An 11,494-nucleotide genomic window follows, 5' to 3' on the forward strand; every position below is an offset into this window, starting at 1 on the left:
TGACAGGAATGCATTTCTGTCTGTGTCTGTGACCCCCGTTCAACCCACAATCTGTGGGATTCGCCTTTCGTTTCTGCTGCTGGTTGAAATCTGTAGGCTGCTCGCACAGCGTGCTGAATGATTTAAGCCTATTTTGCTCGCTCAAAACTATTTTTAGTCGCAAATGCGAGTGCAGTGAGGGACGGATCGCCACACTGCCGACATTTTATTCCGCCCGTCACGGCACGCCGTTTGATTGCGTTATCAGAACACGCCGCTATTATTTGGCCTTGCTTTTAACTTATTCCACCGAATACCGAATGTGTGTTTTTTTGCAATATTAGGCTGAATATATTTGGTTACCGAATATTCGGTGCATCCCTAAATGAATCATTTGCAGGTATCACCTTTATGTATGCTTATTATGATTATGGCCTTGCTCAAAAAATAAATGAGCCGGCCTCTGATTTTAAAACATAGTGCCCTGGCAAACAATAGCTATTACCATCAGGATTTGTCATGGAGAATAAAACTTTAACCTGTTTAATACCAGTGAAAACTACAGGTGGCAGCTGGCTATTTTTTTAAAGACTACAAGCGGTCACAAATTTCAATGTTTTGTCACCAAACACTCAAATGTGACAGTTTTTGAGTTCAGATTTGCAGGAGATAAAAATCTATATACCTTCAACTTAATAAAGGAAGTCCTGTACAAAGTTAATCATCTCCAGCTCAACCTGATGCCTGGTAGTCCCTTTGTCACTCAGTTGAGGGAGAATGGATGCCATGACAAACTCTGCATTGACCTATGATGAGACAAAATCAAGATGTAAATTAAGTCACCCTTTTACTATGAAATTTCACAGCAAGTTAGTGTATCTTCTTCATAATAATAAATGGTCACACTTGTTTTGCTCACCTTGACATCTTCTCCAGGAACAAACAGGGGTTGGCAGATATCTGGGTACTGCCTGATGAGCAAAAGAAGGTCATACAGCTGCAGGCCTTCCATTAGTTGTTCCAACATAGGCTGCAACCTCAGCACTGCATGGAGTATTATGGCCCTACAACAGTAGAAATTAAAAAAATACTCGTGCATTGTATTTTCCTATAAATACATATATAAAAATACCTTGTATCCTAGCATACCGAACAATGGACTCCTTGTTTTGAACTGTGACAGCTCCAGTATATCCGCAACTTAAGATTTCATCAGTTAGGTCTTTAATTGAATGGTCAGTCGACAACTCAACCTGAAAATAAAAACATAAATTACCAGGAAGAACATCTCTGTGCCATATTACAAGTAAACCTGAAAATATCATTTGACAAAGAATGCTTTTTTCATTAACCCAGCATTTCCATCATATAGAGATCATACCTGCTCAATTAACCCTCGCAACTGGACATCAGCCACTGCATCACTGTTGGGTTTATCTTCCCACTACAGAGGTAACTGTAGGTCCATGGGCTGAAAAGGGCAGGGGCTGGGCCACCTTGTGCCAAACTAACAGCCAAAATCTCTCCAACAGTCCTATTTACACAAACTGAGCATTAATGGATTACTTATGTTAGAAAACATTTAACAAAAAAGAACAGTTTGTCCTTACTTGCATAAAAATAAACACACCTGTAGAGGCCACTATCTAAGTCAGTCAGAGAGTATCGTGGGCTCTTCTGATGCTGTGGTCCCTCAAAGAAACGACCCTCAATTCCTGCCACCATTTCTGTACACATAAGTACAAACTGCATTTACTCTGGTGCTCATGTGCCTTCTGTGTCAAGTACTAGTCAATTTCTTTTAGACCAGAATAGTTTAATTGGAAGTTCAACCAAAATATAAATGTGTGTGTGAGACCTTCTTTTCAGAGTGAGAGGTGACTAATGAGTAGAAAATGTATGCCATGTATGAAATAATACACAGTAGAATCATGTCAAAATATGAATGTAGAAATTGTCTGACAATATGTCTATGTAGCCATCCACATAGTTTTTGAAGGGGTTGTCTAATTTGGGCTGTTGAGAAGACTGTCACTACTCTCAATTAATGGGGTTATATTCAGTTTTTCTATGTACATTACAGAAAAACTAACACAACAGCATAACACACAAATCAAGAAGAGAGATCCTTCAATAAGTAGGATACAGATAAGAGTAAAATTTCTTCACAAATTTTGGGTTAGCTGCCCTTTTAACCATAGTATAACATACATAATAAGCTGAAATTTAAAAAATATTTCAGTGGACTGATTTTCCACATGCTTTATAACATTCTAATGCAAATATGTTTGTTTTTGTTTTACCTGTGAGAAATTCCTTACGGAGAGCACTTGTGTCTACTCCTGCCTCTCCAAAGAAGGTCACTTTCAGAGAAGCAGTGGGTGAATTTTTCTTTTGACGTTGCCACTGCAGAATGCCTCTCTCCAGAATGTTTGTTCTTGAGATTTGGATGTTGAACGATTTCTCTGTGTCAACTCTTTGACAAATGATGCCCAATACATCATCAACACTGCCAAATAAAACACATAATTAATGGATGTAATGTATGTACAATCCAATATCATCGTTGCAAAGTGAAAACATCGATCCACATCATCATCTAGACATGCCTTTGTTTTGAAATTGACCAGTTTTTTCCTGCAGTAACAGAACTGTAACTCCAAAAGAGCAATGAGTATTATAGGTCTATCTCAGGCGGGGAGTTCCCGTCCTCTGAAATGAGGCCAACGCAGAAGTAACTTAAAACTGCATTCTATCTAAAGGCCACCAGGGGGCGACTATCCTGGTTGCAAAAAGACTTTTGTTTCAATACAAGTCAATGGAGAATTCACCTACTTCTCGCTTGATATATAACCTCAGTAAACGTTTTCAAAATGTGTTTGTGTCAATCACTAGTTTAAAGCCTTCTTCAATACAGTATGATGTTAATTTTTTAAATGTTGGCCTGATTTGATATTTGACGATAAAGCAGGGTACGCATCAGGGCGTGGTTTTCAAATCTCTGAACTATTGGCTTCAAAACCAAGTCCACAAACCAATGGGTGACGTCACAGCTGTTACGCCCACTTCTTATATACAGTCTATGGTCTATCTGTATTCTTTTTATTAAAAAGAATAGATTGTTTTTCATTTAAATGTCTAGAAGAGCTCAATAACAAAATTGTGAAATAATATTTTAGTTGCTTTTTGTAAGTTGACAAACTGTAAATATAACTGATTGTGTTAAATGGATCAGATATCGTCTTATATTGATTGCAGGCCCCTGAACTGAACTAGTATCATCCCTATAATATCGTATCGTGATTAAACTTCTGCTTTACACCCCTACCACTAATGTTGAATACAAAAGCTCTGTAGAATGAAGATCCTTGTAGGATGAAGAAATTTATATCTTTACACAACACAGTATTTACCTTTTGTTCTGCTCCACTCCATTGTCCTGGCTCATGGCAGGTGTCTCAGCGAACTTACAATCTTCCTCTCTTCTAAAAAAGCACAAGGGAGACAAGTATTGGTACTAATAGAAAAAAACCAAGTACTTTAAGTAACATATACATTTAAAATTGACATAAATGTCCACCATCTCAAATACCTTTCTCCACACATGCTAACATGGATCTCTAGGAACTGTGGTGTGAATTTCAAGAAACAGATAAGACATGGGAGTTTCTGATAGAGAGAAAAAAAAAGTTTGAATATTAGCAACTGTCCCATACAAAAAATCTCAATGCAGGCATTTCAAAAGGAAGTACAATAAGATCAAGTACTGTACCTCTTCAACGGATGTCTCTGGGTCACAGTGCACAGAGGGGGCTGTCATGGAAATAATCTGGACCTCACTTTGGCATGTCTAAGATATTACAAATGACCCACAAATATTCTGTTATAACTCAGAGAACAACAGTCAACATTTTAAATAAGTTGTACTTGCACAATGCAACATCACATATATTTTGTAGCAATACTTACCTCAACATCCTCTGATGCTGAGTCTATCTGAGACACCATGCATTCCTGAACATGAAGGGCCAAAATCGGCAAAGGAAAACTCACTTTGCACATTTGGCATTGTGCTTTTGGCATTCAATGGCATCTGGAGGTAGCGGTGTTAGGTCAAACTCATGTTGCAAAGGCACAATATACAGGGTGTTTTTTCCTGCCCCTGAAACTGTGCGAATAAGGGTCCCAGTGTATCCATCAGAATCAGGAGGAATCATAATCAGTCTCCTTCTACCCTGACCACCTGTAATGCAACATTGTTTGGATCATTTCAGTTGTGTTTGTTTGGGCAAGTTATATGAATGGCAATGTATTACAATTGATGTTATATTTACAAGTTTTCTCTACCAGCTCTGTTTGTGGATTGTATATATGTAGGAACTGTATGTGTCAACTTTTTGTGTCTTTTAACAGCAGATACTGCATGTATCCAAGACAAATTTCCTTCGGGACAATAAAGTCTATCTTATCTTACCTGTAGCCTTGTAGAGTAGCCATCCTCCTGTCAGTCCCTGCATCTTAGGATACTCATTTTGTAGTAGGCTGAAGAACTAAGAGAGCAGTAACAAAGGGACTAGATGATGTCTACATGCTTGTAGAAAAGCCCAACACTATGATAAAGTGATATGTTTCAAATATAGACATTTAGGTGCAATTTTTAAGTAATATGTTCTCTATGTGTAATACCTCTTCATGGCTCATATCCCAGGACATGGTGAGATGTCGTTTTCCAAGTCCTGCCTGGGCATGTTCAATCTCCTCAGATGAGGTTGGGGTCGTCTCTGCATTCATGTTTAACAGGTATGCATAGAAACTAAAAGGCCTCCAGAATTTTTTAGATGCTGTGCCACAGGTCTTTTGACTCGGTATCTTTCGCTTTCCAAGGTAACTTTTCCTTGTGAAAAATCCAGGGAAAGATCTGCATGATTAAAAAAAATATATATTTGTTTAAAACATGATCATAAATGTACATATAAAACATTAACTAGTCAAATTGCCTTCAAATTAACATGAAAAATACAATTCCATGACATCTAGAACCTGGCCATATCCTGATCTACAGAAGACAATTCCTGCTCCTGCTTTCTTCCTTGCTCTTGCTGTCCCTGAGAAAGGTTCTGTCTGAGCACACTTATAAGGCTCTGTGCAGCTGCAGCAACCGTTGAATTATAGTCGACATCCTGGCAAACACAGAATTTAACAAAGACAATATACATTAATGGAAAAAACTTGAGCTGGACACTCTAACCCAGTGGTTCCCAACCTTCTTTGGCTAAAACTCAGATGACCAGACATTTTTTTGCTCAAATTAATTTGTTTTTTCAATCAAGTAATAGTTTTTTATTTAGGGCCTAGGCTATGAATATTATTGTGGATAGAGGCAGAATAACCAGGATGAAGTTAGTGCAGGATTTTATTTTCCCACTGCAGGACATGTACAACCTTGTGAGCTTGTACAAGCTTCAAATTAATGCTGAACAAACAATGAAATTAAGCAATGAGTATGAAAAAAGAGCTAGGTAGCTACAAAATGGGTTATAACTGGTTAAAACAGACTATACCCAAGTCAATTTGTGTTTTTATCATTGTAAAGATTATTATTGATTGATTACTAGAAATTCCTGGCAAACCCATTTGAGGTCCTGACCCCAAGGTTGGAAACAGCTGCTAAGGAGTAAAATCACAAACACTAGCTGATAGCATCAGGCCTCATTCACACTGTAGCTTTCCACCACAGGCTACTGTGGGTGTTTTTGGCATCCCATGCACTCCTGTAGCCAAAACAGCACTAGCCTTATCCAAATTAATAGGTTTGTCTGTGTTTTTCCAGGCAGTGCCTGCTAGTGTCTAATACGCTGTAAAGTTAAGCTACTTAATGCTAACGTTAGCTCAATGTTTACTTTCCAGCTTTGACAAATTCGCAAATTAAAAGACGTCACGAAAAAATGTATGTTGTCACAAAAACGACCCCTTAATGTTTGTTATGATTTCCCAAAACTTAGTTAACATGTCTCACCTGTGTGTTGGATGTATGGGCTCCAGCAGGTTGACCCGACCGGCCGGACGCCATCTTTGCAAGCCAAGCGGACACTACGCTACGTTCACAGTGCTATGTGGAAATCGGACATATCAGCACTTAAAATGTGGCTGTTGAACTGCAAAATCTGGCATAATTTATCGCTCTTATACCGCAATTGGTGCTCAGTACTGTCTAAAACAGATTTTTAAATGGAAGTTTGTCACTGGCATCAATTCTTACACTGCCAATCACATGAATATGGTGTATATAAGTGTTGAGTTAGATTTATTTTAGTTCCTACGTTCCCTGAAGGCACTGTCACTGGGGAAGGTTCCAAGCCTTTTTGTTCAGCTGTCACTCATGATTCCACGCCCAGCTCAGTTGATGCCACGCCCCCCACGCCACATCAGGGTCAAAAGTCTGAAACTCAAAAAACAGATTTGAAACTGAAAAAAAAAAAGATCTGAAAGTGAAAAAAAGATTTGAAACTGAAAAAAATAAGATCTGAATCTGAAAAGATAAAACATGCAACTGAAAAAAATAAGACCTCAAATGTCAAAATATATATGGAAGTGAAAAGTGAAAATAAATAATTTATTCAAAAGAATTACCAAAGTGAATCAAAATTATATTTAACCTGAAAAAACGTTTAATACACTTATTTTTATTTTGAATACATTGTTATATTTTTCAAAATTCAAGATCAACACATGAATTTTCAGTTTCAAATTTTATTTTTTCAAGTACAAAACTTTTGACCCTAATGTAACTCCATTTCTTACCAGATCAAATCCCTCACCCAGCAACCTTGGATCCAGGGGAGCAATTTAAGAATGAGAAATTTACTGGCATCAGAAGCTATTGCATGGGAAAAGGGTCACAACAGAACCAATGGCTAGTTACAAAGACTTATGGAAAACGTTTGGAACAATACCCACCTCAGAATGCAGATTTGTATCTTGCAGGAATTCAGTAACGTGGGTACAAAGCAGTGAGGTAAAGTCAGCAGGAGATTGTTAAACCCACAACCCAGAGTACACATCAAAATGTTGCTCTCAGAATGAGCACCAAAGCTCATCACATTCTTACAAGGTGGCCTGCAACCAGACAAAGCACAGGTCAGGACGCTCTGCCTATTCAGAATTACAGCTTCTCAAAGCACACTGAACTGGGATTACAAGTACTAAACCAAAGTAGCATACCCAAAGGTTCCTCTAAACAAAAGGCTCACTAGCCAACCAAGTCGTCCCAAGACGCACACAAAGAGAACCAAGCTACAACAAAGTTCACATGCAAAGCCAAACAAAGCATGATCTGTAGTACTCATCACCAAAATGAGCAGGCCAAGCTACCAAATTGCAGATACAAACAACAAATTTAGTCAACCATTTACTCACTGCCACTGTTTACCAACCAAATCAAATTCAACCACATGTCTAGCCATCTTGCAGCATGCCAGGCTCAAACAGTTGATAGTGCAACTTACCATCAAGACCAGACAGGACATTTATTCAGCAAAACTGGCCACAATTTAAGATTACAAACCCACAAAACAAGTTCACAGGAACATGTGCAATGGTGAAATCAAATAACCACAGAGCTCAGGCTCCCCAGCTCTATCTAACTGGTCACAGCTAATTAATCTCAAACCTAGTCTTCGGACAGATACTGGTGGTGGGTACTTATGCACTGGTTCCACCGGAACCCAAAAGGCAACCAGAAACTGGCGACCCTCAGGAAACCAGGGAAATGCTCCCAAGACAATGTCTTCAACCACATTCTCCGCCACACTGAGTGAAAACAACAAACTGGTTGATCTCCTGTTGAGATCAACCACTTCAGCCTACAGAGAGGTGCGTGGCTCTTCAAACTAATGTGGCTGTATTCACCAGTTACATGCACCAGTACTTGTGTTTTTCAATTTTCCAAACACATGGGTTTGCAATCAAAGAAAGGGGGAAACAAATGCTGCTCCCTTCCAGCATCCACAAAAGTGAACCACACAAAAATCCTTGTGATACTCCCAAAAGTCTCAATCACCATGCTAATACCAAAACACTTTAAAGTGTACTACTCAAAAGTGTTAACAAACTACAAGTCACAAACCAGATTGAGCATATATAACAAATCAAGCATCATGTGTAACACTAAGGCAAGATTTAGCCTTACTAAACGGATCGGACGAGCCCCCATTTATCACAAACTAACAGATCCCGGACGAGCCCCCATTTGTCACAAACTGGCTCAGAGTATGTGACAGGAAGGGAGTCCACACAAAAGATTTACTTAAAACAAACCAAATTTATTAAACTAAAATTAACTTAATAATCAATGGAGTGTGTAGATCAGCAAAGTCAGTCATGAAAGCCATGCATGGGTGAGTGTCAGGTGTTCTGTGGAGGTGTTGAAGGTGCAAACCAAAACCAAAGCTGCTCAGTGGATGTCAGCTGAAAGGAAGGGAGAGACCAAGTGAACAGATTAAGCAGCTTTTATAGCTTGGAAGCCCAGGTGAGCCTAATCATGGTAACGACCCTCCCATGTCAGCCAGCTGCCTGATGAGACTGGCTGAAACATTCTCAAAGACATTGGGAGGGGCGTCACACCATTAAGTTGAATTTTTTTTAAAGTGCTTTGGGGACCTTTTCTGAGTTACTTTGTGGTAAAGGAGTTACAATAATAACATAAGTAAATATTTTACTAATCTGAATTTCATAATAAATCTATAGCTGTATGGGGCCCAGATGTTTTGGTCAGGACCCAGGGAAGCGCAGTGTTGTATGAGCATTTCTTGAGAAGGCAGTAACATCACAGGCCAAGCTCTCAACCTTTTCCAAACAAGCATATATCAAGAATTCAGGACAATAAAATATGATAATCCAAACATCTTACCCTCATACACATGTTTATTCCAAAGCTACAGTATAAAGCAAAGCAAATCCTGTCTGTGTTTGTGGACTAACCTGCTTTGGGGTATGATATCAGAGGTATGTCATTTGGCTTGGCCTGAAAGTTTTGAGTATTCTCCCAGTTGTCTGTGAACAAGTGTTCTCTCCCTTAAAAAAGGGAGAGAGAAAAGACTAAGAATATACAAATCATCAAAATGAAGCTCAGTTTAAGTTCAGTCAGGAAGACTCACAATTTTCCCTCTATCCCAACTTCACCACTTCTACCAATCAGCTGATCATGGGAGTTCCCAGTTGGCCAGTCAAACTTTGCCAAAGTCTCCATCGGCCATTCATGTTGCTGCTTCCAAACTTTAAATCTATTCTGCTCTCTGCCCCTGTCAGCTGTCCTGTTGGGCAAAATCATTGTGCCTATTCACCTCCAGTCACCTTATCCAGAGCCCAGGATAAACTCTGACATTGCCTCCTGTATGCTCCCTGATGGTACCACTGCACACTTTTGAACTGTTTGCTGTTTGTGTGCATTCAGCAGATGCCACTGACTCACCAGCTCTCTGCTCCAGTGTGCTATGCAAAAGTATTGGATGGAACCTATATCTTGGAGGGAACCAAGGAACTGACCTTCACTGTTGATTTACCTGCCTGCTCATCCTGTGATCAACAAGCAGTATATTGATGGTCATTACAAACTGTCTTGCCTGCCTTAGATGCTGCAATTGTGTTCTAACCAAAGTCATTACCACTCCAGGTTAAAATAAGACCAAATTTTTCGATGGATGTCAGTTTTTGAGCCCAAAAAGGCCAGAATGTGTCCTGCAACATACTCAGCAAGGCTTGTTGTTTTTAAGCGAGCTGATTCCTGGGAATCTTTCAGCCCCTACTAGCTGGTTAAGAGGAGGATGTGATGTAGTGATAGTTGATGAGGTAGGTGCACTCCTAGTTACATGGGTAGGTTACTGAAGAGGAAGTGGGAACACTGCCCTATATATTCCAATGGCTTTTTGGCTGAAAGGTGTGTATACTGTAAAAGGCCAGAAAAAAAGGTTGGCATAGTCCGTATACATACATATACTGTCCACTAAACCACTGACAAAAGTGGTGAATCACCAGTCAATGATAGTATAAAACAGTTAATGAAACAAGTTTTTTACTAATTACGAATTACCGCAACCACGAGAGGTCCTTGTGCATACAGTCATAAGTGTTCACACAAAGTATTAGGCTGATTGGTCTGGTAGTTTGCAAGTTTTGCTGCAGACAAACAGAAACATACACTCACACATGCACACCAATATTGAAAAACTAAAAAACTACTTTGGTAATGCAGGGGAAATACCTTTTCTAGAATGTTTGCACTCGTCATAAAGTTTGGGGCACCACCCTCCTAGTGAGGGAAGCGACTAATCAAATTAATAGCTCCGTAAATCAATTATTAATTCGTCAGTACACTTATCAATAATGAATCAATCTCAGTATCTGGGTTATGAATTCTTCATACAGTGATCTTAATTCCTGCTCAAAAGAAATATCCACAGACAACGACTTGGCGATAAATGAAAATTTATTTAAGCTAAATGGGTAACAACTGAATAAATGAATGAGGATAATATGAAATAACACAAAATCAACAGTATGTACAATGGATTAAACAAGAAGTAACACTCGTGTGAGTTATTTAATTTAATTTTTTTTATTTAATTGGGAACGGAAGGATGCGCAAAATATTTATCTAAGGAATCCTAAATTAAGGTTAAGATAATTAAATCTCCTATTTGACATCAGCTCTTACCACTGCCCAGCGGGTCACCTGTGAGGGGTGTTCATTGCCTCCCTTCTTAGCAGTGAATCATGCAGACGTTTCTCCTGGAGCCCCGGACTTTAACTTTGCAACTCCCAGACTTTCCAGCAGAATGACACCGGCTGGCGCACTTTGGAGGGGGGAGTGGTTGAGCCTCTGATGTCCTGTGGGTGCCCCAACGTTGGCTCCCTTACGCCGCAAAAAGCCTTTGAGTTTGGCACAAGAACCACTGTGGCAAGTGGCTGGCAGCCGCTGGGTTTGATGAATCTTTGGTTGAAGAGGCAGGTCAAAAAGGGCACTTGTCTACTTTGTTATAATTACTCACTTACAATAATGGTGAAAACAATATCGTTGGCCGTTCGATATTGTTCTAAAAGTTATTATTAACGTGCATAAAAATGTTGAAAACACTGGAGATAAAAGAAAACTAGATAAGCAAAACTTAAAAGTTTAAAATAACTTTGATCATGAGAGTATAAAAGCATAACTAAAACGTAAATACGAAAGAGCCTAAGATACGAAAAAGAAGAAACAAAAGTAAAAAAAAAAAAAAAAACAAGAAGAGGAGCACAAGAGAGAGAGCGCACCAGAGCGCACATGTTTTTAACCAGCCAAAGTGGGTGGATCTGATAAGGTGGTCTTTTTAGTTGTAAAATTACGCTTATTACCTTATTTCAAAAGAAACTTAAGGCTTTTTATTATACGAGATCATATACTTTGACATGTTACGTACGATAGGCACATACTCTTCTCATTATGGTCAAAATTGGTTATATCAAAATAATTCTATAACTC

The 11,494-nt window shown here is 39.0% G+C and overlaps 1 protein-coding gene across 5 annotated transcripts; it reads right to left on the reverse strand.

Annotated features, from left to right (window-relative positions):
• Positions 1-926: 926 nt before the first annotated feature.
• LOC117258082 (uncharacterized) lies at positions 927-8,469 on the reverse strand. 5 transcript variants are annotated; one of them, XM_078169935.1, is made up of 13 exons: positions 5,996-8,469; positions 5,020-5,159; positions 4,666-4,897; positions 4,454-4,529; positions 3,949-4,222; positions 3,752-3,829; positions 3,572-3,648; positions 3,393-3,464; positions 2,283-2,488; positions 1,610-1,706; positions 1,361-1,513; positions 1,112-1,232; positions 927-1,043 (listed from the first exon to the last, which is right to left on the reverse strand). In XM_078169935.1, exons 5-11 carry the CDS (start codon positions 4,060-4,062, stop codon positions 1,369-1,371), a joined length of 789 nt encoding a protein of 262 aa, XP_078026061.1. In that variant the 5' UTR covers positions 4,063-4,222; positions 4,454-4,529; positions 4,666-4,897; positions 5,020-5,159; positions 5,996-8,469; the 3' UTR covers positions 927-1,043; positions 1,112-1,232; positions 1,361-1,368. The 5 variants fall into 5 exon arrangements, with proteins under 5 accessions (XP_078026061.1, XP_078026063.1, XP_033484455.2 ...); XM_078169937.1 differs by having other exon boundaries at positions 1,361-1,526; XM_033628564.2 differs by lacking the exon at positions 5,020-5,159.
• Between the last annotated feature and the right edge of the window lie 3,025 nt (positions 8,470-11,494).

This window comes from Epinephelus lanceolatus, chromosome 8, assembly GCF_041903045.1.
Source record: "Epinephelus lanceolatus isolate andai-2023 chromosome 8, ASM4190304v1, whole genome shotgun sequence".
Taxonomy (NCBI): domain Eukaryota; kingdom Metazoa; phylum Chordata; class Actinopteri; order Perciformes; family Serranidae; genus Epinephelus; species Epinephelus lanceolatus.